This window comes from Cebus imitator, unplaced genomic scaffold (genome assembly GCF_001604975.1).
Source record: "Cebus imitator isolate Cc_AM_T3 unplaced genomic scaffold, Cebus_imitator-1.0 Scaffold418, whole genome shotgun sequence".
NCBI classification, from domain to species: Eukaryota; Metazoa; Chordata; class Mammalia; order Primates; family Cebidae; genus Cebus; species Cebus imitator.
Genome location: NW_016107733.1, coordinates 789,655 through 811,849, shown reverse-complemented (window position 1 = coordinate 811,849; position 22,195 = coordinate 789,655). Strand labels below are relative to the sequence as shown.

At 37.8% G+C, this 22,195-nt stretch overlaps 1 protein-coding gene and 1 non-coding gene across 2 annotated transcripts in view; one reads left to right on the top strand and one right to left on the bottom strand.

Annotated features, from left to right (window-relative positions):
* The first annotated feature begins 1,454 nt into the window (after positions 1–1,454).
* Positions 1,455–22,195, top strand: part of TBX18 (T-box transcription factor 18) — a 30,022-nt gene continuing 9,281 nt past the window's right edge. The window contains exons 1-6 of the mRNA XM_017509667.2: positions 1,455–2,163; positions 3,293–3,497; positions 5,662–5,763; positions 8,796–8,967; positions 17,870–18,037; positions 21,585–21,649. Of these exons, the coding sequence (XP_017365156.1) occupies positions 1,872–2,163; positions 3,293–3,497; positions 5,662–5,763; positions 8,796–8,967; positions 17,870–18,037; positions 21,585–21,649 (1,004 nt within the window). The 5' untranslated portion in view covers positions 1,455–1,871. The remainder of the gene's footprint in view (positions 2,164–3,292; positions 3,498–5,661; positions 5,764–8,795; positions 8,968–17,869; positions 18,038–21,584; positions 21,650–22,195) is intronic.
* On the bottom strand, positions 19,250–19,355 carry LOC119468376. The gene has a single exon (XR_005197046.1). It is a non-coding gene; the product is annotated as a U6 spliceosomal RNA (small nuclear RNA).

Sequence of the window (22,195 nt, the reverse complement as noted above, 5' to 3'; positions counted from 1 at the left end):
ATGCTACTCTACTGAATGCTTACAGAGAAATCAGAGATAAAAGGGCAGCCAAAGGTTGTCGTGTATTTTATTTTTATTTTATTTTTGAGATAGAGTCTCGCTGTGTCGCCAGGCTGGAGTGCAGTGGCGCGATCTCGGCTCACTGCAATCTCCTCCTCCCGGGTTCCAGCGATTCTCTGGCTTCAGCCTACCCAGCAGCTGGGACTACTGGCGCGCGCCACCACGCCCAGCTAAATTTTGTATTATTATTATTATTGTTATTTTAAGTAGAGCCGGGGTTTCACCTTGTTGGCCAGGATGGTCTCAATCTCTTGACCTCGTGATCCACCCGCCTCGGCCTCCCAAAATGTTGAGATTACAGGCGTGAGCCAACTCTCCCGGCCTGCCGTGTGTTTTATACTAAAGATTGAGTAATATGCATGATTGATTAATTTCATTCCACCAGAGATTTGCTTTATTTATACTAAACTTTTTTTGTTGTTGTTAATCCTAGCAAGAAGTAGAGTTGAACCTACAAAACAAATTGTACATATATGTTTGGTGTCATTTAATTAAAAAGCGCTGATTTTATTAAATTTGTTTTAAAGAAATCAGTGGACTCTTTAAAAGCCTAAAATAACGATGGCAAATTGTCAAAAGCAGGACAAATATAAAGCTATGTTAAATCACAGTTTTTCAAATGAGGAATTTTATTGCGTCTTTGTATTTATTTCATTTTGCAAACTTTTAAGGGGTTTTAAAGTTGTCCATATCGTTAAAGACATACAGAATGAAAATTCCATGACCTACGTTTTCAAATAACTACCACTCTTTGTAAGAAAAGTGGGGGGGGGGGGCTCCGGAAAGGGCGTGCTTTTTTTCTGGCATTTATATGAGGGACTGAGCGTTAACGTTAACATTTCGCACTCCTAAAGAATTTACATGTTCCTTAACCTGGTATCCCTCAAGAAAAAAAATCACGGAGTAAAAAATAAGCGTAAGCCATATCTGGCGCAGAGTGGGTGCTACCAAACGCAGGAACGTTTAAATGAAAAATGAGGGGCCTGCGAATTCTTCTCACCTTTCCAATATTCTGAGTTGTAGCAACATTAAGTGATACGGAAGTGGGACGGCAATTTTCCGAACCTTGAAAGATTCTTAATATTCTAACTTGCTGAACGTCTAGTTTAAAGCCAGGAGCTTCTGCCTTTCCAGGTCCTGATGAGGAAAGCTGGGGGCTACGGGGCAGGACTGAGCTACGGACGTTAGAAAGGGAGATGGAGTTCAGCCCGCGTGGGGCTGACACATCCAAGCCAGACGGCGGCGCTTTTCACTCCTGGTTTTTCGCGACCTTGTAAGGAAGTGGGCGCGGGCTGCGCGGAGTCGGCCCCTCCCGATTGGCCGTCCGTCCGGGTGATGGACAGAGTCCCAGGCTCCACCCCTGCCGCTTTATTGACACTAATGAGCAAGTTCTTCCCACCGCTCTCCTGCCTGGAAGTGCTGACAGATCAAGGCAACAAATTTCAATTACAATCCCTAATTTGTGTCCACAGAGTGCTTCTTACCCCTGTTAGTCCTCTCTGGCGCATCAGTTGAGGCAGACCTCGGAGCAGCTGGAGGTGGAAGGGGTGGGAGCAAAGGAGTGCATCAGTGAGAGAGAGCGTGCGGGAGACCCAGGGAAGGAGACTTGGCCGGCTCGTCGCCGGTTCCTCGGATCCCAACACAAGCGAGAAAGAGGAAACGCCAAATCTGTTTTTGCACGCAGTGGGGAAGGGGGCAGATCTCGGGAGGCCCCGAGAGCCTTTTAGTTTTTGGTGGGGGAAGAGCGAGAGCGCGCGTGTGCCCGAGTGAGTGTATATGAGACAGGGGCAGGCGGGCGCGGGGCGGGGGGGATGGCCGAGAAGCGAAGGGGCTCGCCGTGCAGCATGCTAAGCCTCAAGGCGCACGCCTTCTCCGTGGAGGCGCTAATAGGCGCCGAGAAGCAGCAACAGCTTCAGAAGAAACGGCGAAAACTGGGCGCCGAAGAGGCGGCGGGGGCCGTGGAAGACGGAGACTGCAGCCGCGGCGGCGGCGCGGGCGAAAAGGGCTCTTCTAAGGGAGACGAAGGCGCTGCGCTCCCTCCGCCGACTGGGGCGGCGTCCGGGCCCGCCCGGAGTGGCGCAGACCTGGAGCGCGGAGCCGCGGGTGAGTTGGCCCTTTCCTGCCTAACTTCTCCCCGGCGCGAACCTGACCTTCTGAGAGTCTGCGGCTGTGTCGGCTCGCCGCGTCCCTACGTGGCCAAGGCCACTCAGCCACGAGCGCGTTGGCCGTGTCAGGAGGAAAGCTCGCCGGGCAAGCTGGTTACCCTCCAGACGGTTAAGATGCCGTTTCCAGCCTCGCCTCGCGGACGGCCGCCGCCCACTCGGCGACCCGCGCCTTTGGCCACGGCTGTTTGCGGCGCCTGGCGGTGCAGCTCTGTGCTTCAGCATCTGCCTCCCTTGGGGTTCCAGCCAATGGGTGCTCTTTTTTTCTTTCCTAACTTTTAAAAGCACAAGGCGGGGAGGAGGGGAGCGACGGCATACCCCACCCCGAAACCGGAACGAATGCCCTAAACCGTTTGTGCAAACCAGGAAGACGGCGGCGTATTTGCAAACGTGGTTTCCCGAAGGGTAGTTGAGCGGTTCCCTTCCCTTCTCCTCTATTTCTCTGCCACCGGTGACGGCGACCGCGGGCTTGCTTTTCACACTCATCTCTGCTGGGCTGGAAGCGCAGGGCGGCCGGGAGTTTGGCGGAAGCGGGGTCTGAAGAGCCTTCTAGAAGATGCCTCCGGCCTGGCCCAAAATACGGCGCCGTAGACGCCTCTGGCTTTAGGAGGCCCAGGCTCTTGGTACCAGAGTCCGCACGCTTTTGCTGCGTGTGCTTCGAGGCGCCAGTGGCGTCGGGGTTTGCACTGGGGACTCTGGACTCGGGAGCTCCTCTCAGACCCCGTCGGGCACGCGTCCCAGACCCCGGCGGCGGCGTGAAACCTTCTCTTTTGGGGCCTTGGCCCTGCGGAGGCCCAGCTGGTGGGGTGGAGGAGGTCTGTGCGCCTTTCTTGGGCTCGGGATTTGGGGACCAAGTAGGTCATACTGCAGCTCCGAATGCGCACCTTCAACAGGCAGAGAGTGGGTGTCTATCGATTTGGCCTGTTCTTTAGGAGAACTTGATGGCACCAAAGTTTCCCCTTTTCTCCCGGTCCTTTTCCTTTTCTCAGCTACCCGGCAGGCCTGTCTCCTCGGCTGGCTTCCCCTCTGTTTCCCTAATAGGTTCTCTCTCTCTGTCTTTTGCTGTCCAGGCGGCTGTGAGGACAGCTTCCAGCAGGGAGCTTCGCCGCTGGCGTCACCGGGAGGCTCCCCTAAGGGATCCCCGGCACCCGCCCTGGCCCGGCCCGGGAGCCCTCTGCCCTCCCCGCAGACCCCGCGGGTGGATCTGCAGGGAGCCGAGCTCTGGAAACGCTTTCATGAGATAGGCACTGAGATGATCATCACCAAGGCGGGCAGGTAAAGGGCACGCTGGCGTGGACGCCCCTCCCCATCCCAGGCCCTGTCTTCACCCACCTCTCGCTCAGTTAGGTAGAAGGGCCTGCAGTGTAGCGTGAGTTCTGGTTAGCATTTTCGGACACACGGGAGAAGGCCCCAGACTGTGGTTCACTTCAGAGGATGACTGGCCGCTCACTACCACGAGTGCAGTCGGTGCACAGCCCAACTGCCCTCTGGTTGAATGCCAGGGAGGAAATTACTGTCACCCCTAATGCCACAGCTGTCGCAGTTGATGTTCTGCGCGCAGGGTGGTTATAAATTTGAGGTCATGTTTACTCTTGTTCAGGGATTTATTTAGACTCTAGTTGTCAGTTCTGGAACTAGGAAACAAATTCTTTTTTTTTCCTTTTTTATTTTTTAAGCAACAGTTTAGTAAACTGTGATTTGTTTTTTTCAGATTTGATATTCCTAAGCAGGTTGATTCTTTATCAGAAGATTTCCTGGCAATATGAGAACATGATCTGTCCTGCCATTTCATATTAAACTGAGAGGAAAAGTCACTGGACTCACCCACAATACATGTTAATCATTTATAGGTGCAAGAATAATTACCCTGATTTTTAAAAACCATCCTGTTTGTAGATTTAGAGTACCTAGTTATTTTTATTTCAAAGTGGAATCCAACACAGCCTGAATTTGCTGAGGAATACTTGAAATTTTTTTATAAGAAGCTTCATTGTTTTTAAAACTGTGTGAAATTTGCGCACCCATTGGTTAGTGAAATAAATGGATTTGTTGGGTAGATCATATTAATTTGAGGTAGGCACAGGAATATTTGCATTTTAAAGTTTTCAGTTCATTTAGTGCAGTGAAATCTATGAATATGCTTTCTTAACAGTAACTTTTAAAACACACACAACTCTTTCAGGGAGTACACATGGCAAAAACCTGGATAGCATAAAAAGTATCCAAACTTATTAGAAATTACAAAAAAAACATATTTATTGAATCCATATGCTACCTTCTACATTTTCACAGAGCTTTTATTAATGATCCAAATTCAGTCTTCACCAACACAAAGCATTAGTTGTCTTATAAAGAATGTAGTTAAAGACCTTTACTCTTTATCTTACAGGTGCACTGAAATAATGCTAAAACAGCCAGCATAATCCGTTCTCATACCTAGTTAAGAGTATTAGACTATTTTTTTCTGGAAGTAGTCTTTCTTGGTATTATTGTTAGAGAAAAAATTTTGGTAAATAACAGTACTAAAATTTTTATTATAAGGTTAAATTAACAAAAATTAGATTTCCTGGAAGGGACTTAGATGTAAGTCATTAGATGGTTTTTTAAAATTCAAACTGCTATATTTGTTTTTTATATACAATAATTTACTATTGTATTCTTTGCTGCTGTGCCTTTTTAAAAGGATGGGTGCATCTGCTAGCATCTCCTTGGATATACATCTTTGGGAAGCCAGGATGAATGCAAATTTTCATCTGTTTTAATTAGCAAAGTTTTGAGTAAGTGTGGTTAAGTAAGAAAACATTTTCATAGTATGGCGGGGGAAGAAATGATTTGGTAAATATACATCGTGTTTAGTTTCTGCTTTCAATAAAGAAGTTTTACTATACCTTTCAAATTTAGAGCAACTTTTGCACTTCACCTTTACCATGCTGCAGACAGGAAGTCCTGTCTCAATAAAGAACATATTGTTTGGTTATAGCATGGCACATTGGCTCCTTGTGGTTTTTTATAACCCTTTAAAAATTTCACATTATAATGTGTTTTATCACTTTAAGAGATCCAAATTTTGTATTTCTACCATTTGTTACATCTTATTATTTATATTACTAGAGTAAATATGCTTATCTATTTTGTTTAAAGAATAAGGTGCTTTCTTTTGTGCCATTACTCCCTCAGTGTAAAATTATTTTACTTTTAGCTGTACTGACATTTCAGTAAACACAGAACACATGTACACAGGGCATAACAAATTACATTTAAAAATTTCAGTTTGGAATTGTCCTGTGTCCTGACTCTTTGAATTACATTTGCAAAGTTAAATCTATATATTTGTTCATATTAAAAATGGAGATTCAAGAGGTTTCTTTGCTTATTCATTTTCCATCCTTAATCACAAACAAAACCCCCAAACCCTCTTTCTCTTCTCCTTTTTAAATAGGCGTATGTTTCCAGCAATGAGAGTGAAAATCTCTGGATTAGATCCTCACCAGCAATATTACATTGCCATGGATATTGTGCCAGTGGACAACAAAAGATACAGGTACAGTGATTAGATACTGAACGATAAGAAAACACTAGGATTTTGCAGGCTAGTGCCTGTTTGATCTGTGAGGACTGTGATCTTTGTTTCCAGAAGCCTATAGAATTTCCAGATCCATACTCCAACGCCCATGAGTTCCAGCGGCCCAGATGGTGTGCCTTCTCTTGCAGCAAATGTGGAAACTTAATTTTTGTTTTGTTTTGTTTTGAGTAGATGCAGAAATGTTTTCAGACATTGAGAACTTTTAAAAGGGGATAGTTTGGTGTTGCTAAAGTAAATGTGTCTTTTATATTGACATATTTCAATTCAAATTTCAAGAGGAAATGTTATATAATGTTTATAGATATAAATTATATTAAATAAAATGTTATAATTTCTTTCTGATCTTTTTGTCATATAAATTCCCTTTATCTTGTTACATACAAAACCATCAATATTCATAGGCTTTTTTTTTTAATTTCAGAAAATTATTTAAGGTTTGCTACAAGTGAGAAAAATAAAAATCTTATAATTTATGTGATACTAAGACATCATTAAACTGGTAACAAATTTTTACCTTTTTTTTTGGTTAGTGTAATAATTTTTAAAAACCTTTATAATATTTGGATTTTGAAAGAGAACATATTTCTGTAAAGATCAAGTAAATTTTGAAAATATACACATTCTTCAGTTTCAAGCTAATCTTTACTCTTTTATTCTGCAAGAAAACAAATCAGCAATTTTCAGTGACAACGTTTTATATTTTTCTGAAGAGTTAAAAACATTAACATTTAAATAAGAATGTTTTGTGTGTTTGGAAGAAAAGAAGATACTGTTTTAAATTTCGCTTGTCTTCATTTCTTTCTCTGTTTTTTTTTCTGTTGCTGTTGTTTGGAGCACAGCTTTCAGTAGGTTTTTAAATGAAATCAGATTTGGTTTGTGTCACTTAGCAATTTAGGGAGTAGCTTTTTTGAAACAGGCTTCTGGTATAAAAAGTACACAGATTTTAATTAGTACCTGCACATATGGAATACTACAAAAAGAGCTAATAAAAACACGGTCTTATTATTTGTTTTGTGTGTAAATTATATTATTTTAATTAAATAAGTCATTAGGGAGTTTTGATAAAATGATCTACCACACAACAGAAGCTAGAAGATATTAAAATTCATCCTTTAAATGTACTTGATTTAAAACTCGTATTCTAAATGGGGTTTTGTGCTGAGGGAGATAACATAATTCTTAATAAGCTTAATAATTATTTCTTTCTCTTCTAAATTTGTCTCCTATTTATTTTCCCAGTGTCTTCCCTTCATTTCGGTTGGTTTTACTTAATTGATTCAAATTTACTCTCATAGAAATTAAGGAATTTTCAGAAATTAGTATTAAGATGGCAGCTTTTAAAACATCAAATAGTAAAACATAAATTTGTTTTCACTTTTCTTGATTCCCAAGAAGAAATTTATTTGTATTTAGAATGCTTTACAAAGAATGTGTAACTTGTAGCATTTATTCTGTCAGTTGGTGTGTTTTGACTATTCAAAATGCATACTTTTTCAAGGTTTTGATAGAGCGTATTATTCTATTTGAGTTGGTAGTAAATCATTTCCACAGTACAATTTTTCTTGAATTTCTAAGATTTTCATTTCATTTTCCAATGTTTTCAGCAATATTAGGAAAAAAAATTTTCAGCTAATTCTCTGATGTTAGAGTGGTATTTGGACAAGTTATTGTCACTTATTAGAATGTAAAATTAATATTCACAAAAGCCCACAATTAGGAACTTATTGAAATTAAATCATATCAATTAAAGGAAGGTTTCTAAAAGAGTATTCCAAATTTTATGATTGTATATTTTTTCCTAAGAAAAGGAATGAAAGACTAGAAGGCATATTGAGCCCAAAATGAAATATTTGACAAAGAGTTGAAACAAAGGGCCTCATTAGAGGTGTTCTGAAAATATTTTATGCTCTTATAAAAAGAAATATGTATATAACACAGGTAGAATTTTCTAAGGCTATTTGCAAATTATGGCTTTAAATTGTATGCTATATTTTAACACACAAATGGTAGGAAAATATCTAAGTATATAATTTTATAATATTTTCTTCATTGTTATACTAGTTTCTAGTTTTTAATTAGCTTATTTTAAATTATTAATAAATCGTAATCTTAATATAGTTAAATATTAATATTTTTGTTTTGAAGCATTATTTAAGTGTATTCTTACTGAGTCAATATATTTGACTTTTAAAGGAAATAGAATAGGATGTTTTGTTTCCTAATTTAAAAAGTAATATTACACATACCATTATTTTCAAAGTTTGACTTATTTTTTGATTAGTAACATTTGAAAATGATTTGAAAGGAGTTTTTATAAGGATCAAGAAAGAAATATAGGAGATGAATAAAGGCCTACATTTTATGATAATGCAAAATTTTGCAATTAAACTGAATATCCTCAAAATACAGTGTCATAGTATTAAAAAAATAGTTCCAAATGATAACAGATGAAACATTTTTTCCTATTAAAATAAAAGTTCCTAGAAATTCTGACAATTTCCTCTTGCCTTTCTACTGTCTGTTCCATAAGCCTGTACATAGTCTAACGTGGGACGTAATCTTGAAGGAAGCGGAGCACTTTAAGATATAGTTCTCAAGTGTTTTTGAGAGTTACTTAAAGATGAGCTTGAAAAGCTATTTGTTTTTTCATGCTGACGGAATATTTAGAAGAAAAATGGAAAATATCAGAATAGAGATGGCTGAATAAATGTCATTCATAAGAATGAAAATACTTGCATTTATGGGGGTGGTGGTGTGCATATTTTTCACTAAGCTCTTAACACGCCACTTAGTCTGAATTGTCAGTAGGCCACTGCTGCCTTAAAAAGGTTTTGAAAACAAGTGTTTGAAATCTTATTTTGAGTGTAGAAAGGAAATCGATCTGTTTACACCTGAAACAAAATAGGAACACATTTTGTCTGTTTCTACTGAGATGGAAGTTCCAAGATACAAATAGACAGTATACTGAACACCTGGTCATTGCCTTCTAGGTATGTTTACCACAGCTCTAAATGGATGGTGGCAGGTAATGCTGACTCCCCTGTGCCACCCCGGGTGTACATTCATCCAGACTCGCCTGCCTCGGGGGAGACTTGGATGAGACAAGTGATCAGCTTCGACAAGCTGAAGCTCACCAACAATGAACTGGATGACCAAGGCCATGTGAGTAGATGGCCTCTCTAATGCATCTGTAGATGGCACAGCCAAATCTACACTGTGCCTGACTGAAGGAAATGGACGCTTCTAAGATCATAATGTTCATTGCCTGATTGATCGGTATTGTACATAATCTTCTCAAAATCGTGTTTATGTTTGCACAGAATGTGCCTGTTGCCAGAGTTACCCTATGAGGCATTTAATAGGTTAAAACTAAATACTGCATTTGTATTGGAATGAAAGTACTGGAAGCAGAGATGTTCTTAGGTAAAACATTTGGGTGAAATCCCATGAGGTGCTAATTATTGTACTGTTAATATAAACACTTTGGAGTTGGGTTAGTAAGGTTAATTATTTATTGTGTCCTGCCAGCATCCAGCTCTTTTTCAGCTGAGGCTCATTGCTTCTCAGTAATTCCCCAGGCTTATGCTGTTTGTGTGTTCCATCTGCAAGGCCCCAGTTGTTTTGTAATGACATCTAATGTGTCAAAATGTTACAACAGTCATTCCTTTTATTCTTAAAACTGCTGAAACATGATACATAAATCAGAGTTCGGCCATTTCAATAATGCAGTCATTTTTAACACCTTATTAATTTTTATGCAGTTTTGTTCCCAGGCAAGATTTCTACATTATTTTAATAAATAAGTAACTGGATACATGCTGATTTCTGTTTAAAGCTTGCATTTTTAAAATTAGGTTTCTGTTGTTGAAGAGAGTTTTGATTGAGAAAGGATTAAAATGCCTTTTGAAGAATGTATCATGCATAAAAGAAATACCAACTTGTTTATTTCTTGAAGGCGTGATATAAAGATAGCATATTTATGAGAATATCTTTTAAAACAAAATGCCATAAACTAGTAATATTGTGATAACAAGACACGGTTTGGAAGTTGCTAAACAATATCTTAAGAAATTGACCTGAGTGAAAACATTCCAGTACAAATTTCACTGTGATACAAATGCAGTAGGTGGATTTTTAAGATACAACTAGTAAAATCTCACACTGCCAGTGTTTTTGTTTCTTGATTATTGCCTTTTATGACTTAAAACAGAAATAAAAAATAGCATAGTAGATTTATTTTCTGCATCCAGCTTCATGTCCTATATTATTTATTTATTTGTTTATTTATGTATTGAGATGGAGTCTCCCTCTGTCACCAGGCTGGAATGCAGTGGCGTGATCTCGGCTCACTGCAGTCTCCGTCTTCCAGGTTCAAGTGATTCCCCTGCCTCAGCCTCCTGAGTAGCTGGGACTATAGGTGCACACCACCACACATGGCTAATTTTTTTGTATTTTTAGTAGAGACTGGGTTTTGTCATGTTGGCCAGGATGATCTCGATCTCCTGACCTCGTGATCCTCCCACCTAGGCCTCCCAGAGTTTACAGGCATGAGCCACCACCACACCCGGCCCATGTCCTGTATTTTAGTGCATTACTTCCTTACTTTTCTTATTTTTATTCCTTATTTTTACAATTTAACACAGTCAAGTTGTAACAATTATTTTTCACAGGAATTCAGGAAAAGAACACTGATTTCTTCTGTGTCATTAAGCAGCTGACTGTGAAATATGCTCAGCACATTCATTAAAACACTTTGTTTTTGGAATATAAAATTTTAGACTTAATGTTCTTAGTGTTACTTATTATCAAAACCTTAAGTACAATACATTTTTTTGTGAGTTCTACAGTTTAAAGAATATATGCTCTAAAGAGATAAGTGGGGTTAAAAACTGTATACCCTCATGTACAAGTTATAAACTTCTTAATAATTTAAATCAATGTAATCATTTTACAGTTCTAATTTTTTCCATGCAGATTACTGGCTTTCTATCTAATATCTAACAGATATTAAATATAGATCTAGTAAATTTTCAACCTGTATGATATTAACTTTGTGATTTCAATAGACTTTATATAAAACAACATTCTTCTGAAAATAGGATGTGTGTGTGTGTGTGTGTGTGTGTGTGTGTGTGTGTGTGTGTGGAGAGAGAGAGTAAAAGAGAAAGACAGATAGAGACGGGGATAACTTATTTTAAGAAACTTACCCAGGAAATTCCGGGACCTGACAAGTCCAAAATTTGCACAGCCGGCTAGAGACCTAGGGAAGAAGTGATGTTGCAGCTTGAGTCTGAAGGTAATTTTCTGACAGAATTCCCCCTTCCTTCAGGCGTCTCAGTCTGTTTTCTCTTACTATCTTCAACTGATTGGATGAAGCCTACCCACATTGTGAAGAGTAGTCCACTTTTCCCAAAGTTTGCTGATTTAAATGTTGACCTCATCTAAAAAATACATTGGCAGCAACATCTAGACTGGTGTTTGACAAAATATCTGGGTACTGTGGCATAGCCAATTTGCCACATAAGATTAAGTGTCACACAGCATTTGTTTAAAACACAAAATACTGTAATACATTGCAAATTGAAATTCAGTTACTTAAACCTAAATAATACTTTACTATTAAGGAAATAAATAACATAGCAGAAAATAATCAAAATATAAAGAAGTATGTTGTCTAACTGCTGAAATTTTTGCTTTAAGATTGTGGCAGAATGTTCTAGTTGAATAAATAGAGGTACTTTGACATGTGGGAAGCAGGGAGAGAGATACATCTGTGCAGTTTGGAAGCAAGTAAATTGCCTTTGGGAATGATAAAAATGTACTTACATATTAATTGATATGAGAGGGAAATGTAGGAGGGAAAGTGCTCTTTCCATTATTCACTTAGAAAACATAATTCTGAAGACGTTACCCAATGTGGTAAAAGATACAAAACTGGTTGGGCGTGGCGGCTTGGGCTGGGCACGGTTGCTTGTGCTAAGCATGGTGGCTTACGCCTGTAATCTCAGCACTTTGGGAGACCGAGTCAGGTGGACCACCTGAGGTCAGGAGTTTGAGACCATCTTGGCCAACATGATGAAGCCTCGTCTTTACCAAAAATACAAAAACTAGCCAGGCACGATGGTGCTTGCCTGTAGTTCCAGCTGCTCGGGAGGCTGAGGTAGGAGAATCACTTGAACCCAGGAGGCAGAGGTTGTAGTGAGCTGAGATGGTGCCATTGCACTCCAGCCTGGGTGTCAGAGTGAGACTCTGTCTCAAAAAATAAAAAAATAAGATACCAAAGTCATGATCTCTGCTTTCTGAGAGTTTCTAGCCTAGGTGGGGAGAGAAGAAGCCATGCACACAGATTATCATCCTGCCAGCTTAGAGAAGTACAAATGCCAGTGTCAACTGTCTTCCAGTCAGGAAAGATTGGAAAGGCTTTTTAAAAAAGAATCTGTTTATTTACTCAGCTTAGTAACCCTAAATGAGGCTAGATTAGACATTAGGAATTTGTTTCTAATTCTGTTATTGATTGTGATTCAGGGTATAAGAAGACAATGGTATTGTTATGGTAGGACTATCTAATTCAATAGGCCTTTTGCAGATGCAGAGACCTCTTGGGAACTTACCCTCTACCCTTAGATAGTTGAGGTTTATCCCTTCTGCCCCTGCTAACCCCCAGGCCTTAATTCCAAAAGAAGTAGCATTGATCTCTAATCTAATTAGTAAAGCTTTAGTCTCAAATGAGAGGTGATTTTCTAGCTTGCTTTCTAACTTGCTTTTTTTCCTCTTCTCAGTTTCTAGTTTTACTTTGCCAAAAACTGTGCAAGTGTGCAGCATAGTGTCTTAAGAACTCCATGGAGACCTGGGACTTTTATTAATTTAACACAGAATAACTGCAGGAATCAAATCCTCAGAGTGCTTTGACTGGACGTAGGTACACTTGAGACATGAGATGATGTGACATTGAGGTTTTCCACAAAGTGACTTTTCATTTGTTCAAATATAAGGAATTATTTGGAGAGGAAGAGTGGTGAAATTCCAGAGTGGAAGTGTTCCACCACTCCACAGTTAATCTTTGAATGTTTTGAAGAACTTAATCTCTTCTTGATCCTTGGTGAATCCATAGGGAACTTTATGCTGGCTTTTATACAAACCAAGACTGGTCCTTGAGCCACCCATGGGCAGAGGGGTTAACACGCTTGTGTAGTGTAATTCCTCTCATCATGTACATGTTTCCCAATTCCTCTGGAATTTTCCAACTGAAGGAAAACATTTAGATAATCATTTTCATTAAAAATTAGAAGACATTTAATAGGTAGTGTGTACCTTAAGCCTCAGAAGGATTTATACCACGGTGCTGTGGTGCTTTGGAAGGAAGCATGGTCAGGCAGCCACAGTGGGGCCTGTGCTACTTCCAGCTGCTGAGGACTCTGTGATACTGATGCCTTGACCCTTTCTTGTTTCTCCATAAGAAGCAGGTGTGGAAGCAATATGTTATAGTGGAGGTTGCAGAGGTTTCCCTGGTGGAAGGACCTTACAGTTGCTTAGAAGTATGACACATTTGTGTTTGTGGGCAAGCCACTTTCACTCTGAGCATGATTTTCTCATGGATTATATTGGAATCAGAGAACTTAGAGTGAACCAAATGAGCTGATGAACTCAAAAGTACATATTTATAAATAGTCCATCATGTACAACATCATATATTAAACAAAAAGAAGGCTACCTTGCTGTCGAGTTTGTGGTTAATTGTTATAGCCTAGACTCCCACCATTTAAAGTGAGTCAGTATGTGGTGTTACCAAAAAATGCAGGGAGCCAGGTTTTTGTTATCTGTTTCTCGTTGGACCCTTGATTGACTAATTTCATCACGAGAATTTAGGTCATCTGGAAAATTTCCAGTCAGCAGGGAATGCTTTCTTATTGAGCTATCCTGTAAGACTAGAGGCAGTTTGCCTGCCTGTCAGATCTTAAGCTCTTTCCACTCATCAGATCAGAAATAAACAATGCTGTGCTTTTTGTTTTTGACTCACAATGTATTAGCCTGTACCTGCAAAACAGTCTGTATTTATGGACTTGGTGTGACTATGCTGCTAGCTAAACGTCAAAAAATAATCCTTGTAAACAAATCAGAGAACATTGAACATTGTACATCACATAGAATTATTTGTGTTTTGGAGATGGACATCATATTGTGTCTTCTTGTTTATAAGGCCAGTGGTTCTCCTGGTTCTATTTGCTCTATTAAATAAGCAAAATTTTTTTGAGGATTCATGATTATAAGTTTGACAGTTAATAATCAAATTGTTCACCCCTTCTGCCCCTGCCCACATCAGAGCCCCCAATTCCAAAGGAAGTTAACACTGACCTGTAATTAGTAAAGCTATAGACTCAAATGAGAGATGATTTTCTAGCTTGCTTTCTAAATTGCTTTTTTTTTCTTCTCGGTTCCTAGTTTTACTCTGCCAAATCTCTGCAAGTGTGCAGCATAGTGACTTGAGAACTCCGTGGAGACCTGGGACTTTTATTCATTTAACACAAAATGATTGCAGTAATCAAATCCTTGCAGTGATTTGACTGAACCTAGGACCATACGAGACGTTAAAAAGCACATAATGCTGTCTTACAAAGAAGAACTGAAGCTTCTCAGTCCCCCCCAAAATCCAGGGATACATGAAATTCTTGTAGATAATACTGAATATATATTATTTTCCTTGAGCAATCTTCAGATTACTATCGATAATTACTCCTTAACATGCAAACAAAGACATACATCAGCCATTTCTGTATCCTCTCCAATATACCCCATTTGAAGTCTTTTTTGAAGGGTAAGGATATTAAAAAAGTAACTTTAAAATAATATGTGACTATATGGAGAAATCTGCTTGAGAAAACAATCTTCATAAAACAAGAACCCGCTTTTCATTGACTAGTAAAAAGAAACACAAATGAAATTTTGTTTCTTTCGTAACAACTCAATCCAATCTTCTGAAATTGGCTATGCATTTATTTTTGTTTGTTTAATGTAACGTAGGCATTATCCAGTTTTTCTTCTGCGAGAAATTTGTTTCTAAAAGATATACTAGTCTCCCTGGGAGTTTAAATTTCATTGTTTCGTTCCTTGTTGTTTGCTTACCAGTGGCATTTTGTTTCTTAACTTGGAGAAGAGGAAGAACTCTCCTTTAAACTCCTCTACTCCCCAAGATATCAAGTGAATATTACTTTCTAATGAGAGAAATTAATTAAGAAATAGGGAGGGGGAAAAGCAGAGTTAATGTTAACAGTTGCTATGATATGATTGGTCATATGCTGTTTTGTATTTTTATATAAAAAGAGCATGTCAAAGAGTATGTTAACTGATGAGATGCCAGATGGGGCTTAGTTAACTGCTTCTATAGGTTGAGACCCTTTTTTTATGTTTCTTTTGTTGGGCCTTGCCCTGTGATGATGTCTGCCCACAAAATATGAATTCATACTGAATCCACATGAATGTGGTGGTGGGAGGATGAGCCATGAGCCATGGGCCATGGGACCCAGCTTCCAGGTTCAGCCTTGAGGATTCAGAATTCTCTTGCTTATGTAGACGTTAGCTTCCCATCTATAAGTTGGAGTGTTAATGTCAGTTTTTTCAGACTTAACTATGTCTAACGTAATGTCACACAGAACTCTGCTTATCAAGCAGGGAAGGGAAGCACCTCTAATTGGAGGGCAGCAAATAGACCTTAGAATCCATCTCGCCTACTCCTTTTTCCTAATATAGTTCTGAAATAGAGTAACTACTGGGTCCAAATGTCCGCAAGATACATTTCAACCCTGCGAAGATACTGTGCTTCCAAGAATATAAACTTAGATTTAGATTATACCTTTTTAAATGAGGATTAGTGAACATATTACTCACGTAATAGACAAAAGTAATGGGAATAAAAATATTCTATATTCACTAAAAATCTGTTTAGAGGGTGCAGATACTTAGTATCATTAGAATTAAATGTTGCTTCTGTGTTTTTCAAACCTTCTACCTAACAGCAAGATATGCATTTTATTTTCTACTTATTAAAAAAATTTCTGGTTGCAACCCTTTATGTTGATTTGGTGAGCCACTAATGGGTCATTACAATTCTACCCTTTACATAGAACAAAGAGAAATTTCCAGAATTTCTGGAAAGAGAATTTTCCTGAGGTTGAAGATTTGCATGCGTCCCCAGGTGATGATGAGGGCTGGTTTCCCCTCTTGTCCTTTCTTCATACTCATGCTTTCTCTCCTAGTGTATCTGGTTGGCATGATCATTAGATGTGCTATCCAGGCATTTCTTCCACTGATAGAAGGAAAACTGTAGGGTGAAAAAGAATCTTGGCCACAGTGCTGTTTGCTGCTGAAAGGTAAAGAATCTTGTGGCAGCAAACACACTTTCCAGATATAGGACAGTCTGTGTTTGGACTGAGCAAATATTCTGAATGTGTCTTTTTAAACTGCCCACATCCTAAACACAAGACAGGCCATCCACTGCATTTTTCTAAGACTTTTCTCTAAGCATTTGTTTTCCAAATTCATGATGTCCCAGAAACTGAATTCAAATCTTACAGCCCAGGAAAAATGCAGGTTTCTTATGGAAACTCCTAAATGAATACCTGAATATGGAATCCCAGCAGCCAGTAGAAAATCCCACTGGTTGAAGCTATTTCTTCACCCTACCCCATCAGCCTTTAAAGCATAGAACATATAAAGAAGAAAAAGTTCACTCACAATTCCACCATCTAGAGGCAATCACTGTTGGTATCTTTGTATGGGTCCTTTTTACTTTATGTAGTTGTGACAAGTTTATAAACAATGTAGGTCATTTTTAAAATTTAAGATTTTAAAAGTATCATTTAATTATATGGTAAAAAAAATGCTGTATTTCTTTGTGTGGGTTTCATTCACCTGAGTTACTTATGTTGGATATGTAAGTGGTTTATAGGCTTCTGTTAAAAATAATGCGATGCCCATCTTTGTACATAAAAAGCTTTTCTGAATTTGTAATATTTTCTTAGGATAAATTCTCAGATGTGGACTCCTTGGGTAGAAGGTAGTTGAACCATATTATCAGGTTTCCCCAACAGCATCTGAGAGGGCCAGCTTGTCTGTTCTCTGAAGTCGGAGTGATGAAAGCCTCATTGTGATGGAGGCACAGACATTGGGCACTCCCAACCAGAGACTTTGTGAGCCATGCAAAAAAACAGATGCTAGAGTGTCCTTAAAATTCCCTTTGCCCTTGAATAGACATATGTAGTCACGAATTGGGAAAAAATTTCCTCTGAAAAAAATCTTGTCTGCAAATGCTTATTTTTTAGGGTATGGGTGTGGTGCAATTTAAATAATGATTTCAGTCTCATTTGTAGTTTTATTGGTTTGGACTCTGTGTTCTGTTGGGCTCATTATAAATAAAATGTGTATTAATTTATTCCTGTGGCTTTAGCAATAGAAAATTTGTTGTTAAGTTCACATGGTTGCACACACAGTTTCACTAAAATAGTGCTTTTTATTTTGTATTCTTTTTTTTTTTTTTTTTTTTTTTTTTTTTTTTGTTTTTTTTTTTTTTTTTTTTTTTTGAGACGGAGTTTCGCTCTTGTTACCCAGGCTGGAGTGCAATGGTGCCATCTTCGCTCACCGCAACCTCCACCTCCTGGGTTCAAGCAATTCTCCTGTCCCCTGCCTCAGCCTCCCGAGTAGCTGGGACTACAGGCGCGCGCCACCATGCCCAGCTAATTTTTGTATTTTTAGTAGAGACGGGGCTTCACCATGTTGACCAGGATGGTCTTGATCTCTTGACCTTGTGATCCACCCGCCTCGGCCTCCCAAAGTGCTGGGATTACAGGCATGAGCCACCGCACCTGGCCTTTATTTTGTATTCTTATGTACATTTTACAAATAACTTCTTAGCCTTTCCTCTCCAGTTCTGATGTACCTTATTAAATTGATACCTCTGCATCCTTGAAAATAATTACCAATCAGAATTGATTGTACACATTAAATATTTAGTCATGGTGTTGAGATTGGGCAGAGGCTCCTGATAAATTTGCCTTTTCCTTATTTGATATAGATTATTCTTCATTCTATGCACAAATACCAACCGCGAGTGCACGTCATCCGTAAAGACTGTGGAGATGATCTTTCTCCCATCAAGCCTGTTCCATCCGGGGAGGGAGTAAAGGCATTCTCCTTTCCAGAAACTGTCTTCACAACTGTCACTGCCTATCAGAATCAGCAGGTATTGTTCTCAGAATTGGTATCTTTGCAGACTTTGATTTCAGGGGAAGTGAGGAAGTTAGCTGTCATTCTCATTCTCAATGTTATGAATAAAGCATTTGCCATATATGACATTCAATGTGTGTATATATATATATATGAACAACAGTTTCTTATCCATGATTCCCCAAGTAAGGCTACTCTAATGATGACGACAAACCATGTCTTGTGACTGACAGTGTAGGTTTACTTTCTATTTTGAGCTATGAAATTATGATATCATAATTAAAACTATAGTGTATTTGTATTGCCTAGAAAATAGATATGCAAAATATTAAAAATGAATTGTATAATAGAGCATAAGACTTGATAAGTCACTTTATTTCAAAACCACAGTCTAAAAATATTTCAGAAGAATTCAACCTCTAGAGTCGTTTTGGTACATATACAAAAGGGCTGTTTCTTTCAAGACAGGCTTTAATTGTGATAGAGGATGACAAACATGCTTGTAGTCTTGAGAGATCAGCAGTGGTAGAATAAGCATTTCATAAAGTTAGACATAATTTGAGAAGTGAAATATTTCTTTTCTATATGGGTAAACATGCATATTTATCTAAGGCTATGTCTATATGTGTCAGTTAGGTGGAGAATTGAATCAGAGGCAATATGTAATCCATGGTGGAATTCCAGCCAGTTTCAAGAAATACCCATGTAATGTAAGCCAATATGGTCTGTGGTATATTTTTTAAATTATTATTTCAGTGGTCAGCAGAATTGTTTTAGGTCTCCATTTCTCTTTACATTTAGATACATTTTAATTACAAATTTAAAGCTTTTTAATCTCTCTATTGTGGTTTCTGTTGTTATAAAGCTTCTTAGAAAATTTGGATCCTAGCCCATGTGTTCTTTGGGCCGAGAGGCTCAATAACTCTTATCGGTGTGGACTTATTATATACATCAGTCCCACAGCTGAAGCTGTTCTGTCCTCTCACACTTATGTTGCCACTCTTTTGTAAACTTTTAGGAAGGAAGAAGAAATGCAAGTTTTAGAAGGTCCAGAGATAATATATTTAATGCTATATTAAAATATATTAATATATATTTAATATATTAAAATATATTTGATGTATATTTATTAATATATTACCAAATATATCAATATTTTAATGCTATGTAAAATATATTTACTATAATATATTTAACAATATATTGAAATATATTTAATGTTATATATATATTTATGGAATGCTTCATGAATTTATGTGTCATCCTTGTGCAGGGACCATGCTGATCTTCTCTGTGTTGTTCCAGTTTAGTATATGTGCTGCCAAAGTGAGCACAATATGTTTAATATAGCATACTTAATGTATTATATATTTATAATTATATATTTAATACATATTTATAATTTTATATTAAATATATTAAAATTATAAATATATAAATTGTATAATATGCTATACAATAATATGTAATATATTAAATATAATTATATTAAATATATTATTATATATTTAATATGTTTAAACATATTAGGGCAGAGAATGATTTTTGGGGAGAAAAAGCAATGCATGAGGAGAAAATAGCAGAGGCACTTAGTATCCTTTTAATAATCTCAATTCATCGTCTCTCTCTTTTTCCATCTCCTCTTTTTGTCTCTCTCTCACACAAGAATTAACTATGCTCTTTGTGTATTTTCTTCCATCCTCTGTGGTACAGTAAATGCAATGCATTCAGCTTTTGGCATATGTTGTGACTAACACTAATTAGTGAACATTGAGGAGTTGATTAAGATGGTGAACAGATTAGAAGGGAAATTGATAATGGTAAAGTACAATCATATTTACTTTTTAGTTTCCTGGCAACTGTTTTTAAGAACTTATGGAACATTGTAAGCAGACTAGTGGTTAATAGCATGAGCTCTGCAGCCTGTGGGTCTGGGTTACTTAAGCTTCAGTTTAAAATAAAACACAAAACTGAGACAATACCTATATATGAGTTGCTCTAGTAATTAAATGAGTAGTATACATAAAACTAAGCACAGCGTACATTTTATGCACTCAATACATATGTTAGTAATACAAATAATGATAGTAATTGTGTTATATCTTTGTTTTGACAAGGCATCATTATATAAATCTGTACTTTTTTAAAAACAATATTTTAAATGAACATTTACATTGCTTAATGTTTTTTAAACATTATTTTTATAAACAGAAATTGAGCTGTATTGACCTATAAAGAAGAATTCCTTCAATGACAGAGTGGCAGACATGATGACTTAATTAGCAAACCCTTTCATTATATCATTTATAATGTAGTTTTATCCACATACTAAGATAACATCATATGGAACACATGTGTCTTAAGTGTTGCGTGGCCGATTGGAGAGTGTGCACAGGCAATGCAGGGGGACTGCAGATGTCTTTTATCCAACAGTTTTTGTCCTTAGCCAAGATGGTGCAATTAGAAGTTTGTTCATTAACTTTGTAGAGTTCATTAAGCCCAGGAATTTAGAAGGCAAAACATGATGTGTCTCTTAGAAAATAGGCTGTAAATTCCTGTGAGCAAAGTATAGATCTGATAATAAACAGATGGGATGTTATTTATTAGTGTCAAATTCAGGATGGCACAACTAAAAAAAACCAAAGTATTAATGGAGATGATTAAATCATTTGTAAAAAATTTCCCCCTAACTCTTGGTGTCTTAGTGGGCGAAAAGCTGATTATCAGTCAACAAATTAGAACTTCTGTTAAAACTAAAACATCACATATAGGAACCATTTCACTATCTACATATCTCATAGTATGTTGTACACCTCAATATAATACAATACAGTTTATTTTGAAAGAAAGTTAAAAAATAAAATTAAAGCATAATTTATTTTTATTCCATGTAGTTTGAGATTTGATGTCATTAGAACCTTCAAGTAGCGGTTACCTCTGGTTGGACATTCACTGTAGTGCTCTGACTAGGTTAGGACTCCACAGATAAAAGAATAAGACTTTCATATAAGAGCCACAAAGAATATTAAAGGAGAGACAAAGAAAAACACAGAGGCAGAAAATTAAAGGGGTGTGTATATTATTACCTAATTTTGAAGAAGAGAAAGCTGTGTAGGAGCTTAACATTTAAATGGCTGTTGAATAGAAGTTGAATAGGAGTTACACCTCATTACCTTTATTGAGAGAGAAACAGGATTAAACCATGTCTCAGAGTTAAAGGGAAAAACTTCAGTTCACAGGGCATTGTCAAATATAGGGCAAGTTACCAACGGATGATTCAGAATCTCCTTTTCCAGGAATATTAAAAACAAAACAAATTTATATCTATTAATGCAGATTGAAAAGGAATGAAGTATCTTTTTTATAGCAGATGAATGTTCTAGATGATTTCCGAAATTTTCTTTTGCTTTACTGCTAGGATATTTAAAAACTTGAGGAATGAAAGAGGGGCATACGATAGAGTCCTGTAACAGTTAATTTTTGAGTTATTGTAGTTCTGCAATCAAGTAAGAACCTTACTTGACATTTATGTAAGATTTGTTTTTTTTTTTCCTACTCTGCAGATTACTCGCCTGAAGATTGATAGGAATCCATTTGCTAAAGGCTTCCGAGACTCTGGGCGCAACAGGTGGGTCTTAGTGAAGACCATTCTGGTTGTGATAAGCATGTTTGATATTTTATTATGAATTTTCTATTACAAAGTAAATGGCTAAATTTACTAATTTGATAATGAAATCATTTCTGATGAGAACCATTGTGCCTTGAAGGTAACTTATTTTTGTAGTGTAATGGTGCAACCTACCCTAAGGTGAATGTTCATGTGTGATACTGAGCTGAAAATGGAGGCTCTCAGGGTATATACTGCATGCTGTTTCTGAATGGGGCCTTGAAGAAGCCTGCCCTTACAGGCACAGAGGCTTCAGTATCCCAATTAAATATCCTCTGCCTCTACTGTTGGTTTAAAATTTCTTTGGTGATGATGCAACTATCTATATTGTCTGTGGAGTATGATAGGTTCTTTCGTTAAGTCATATATCCAGCTGGAATATGAAATTACTCTCCGTTGCCAAGAGAGCTCATGTTTTTTAGTTTTCAAATTTGTCTTGGCTCTGCTGACAGCCACACACTTTATTTTTTCTGTTTCACATTTTGTGGTGTTTGTACTAAGTGGTAG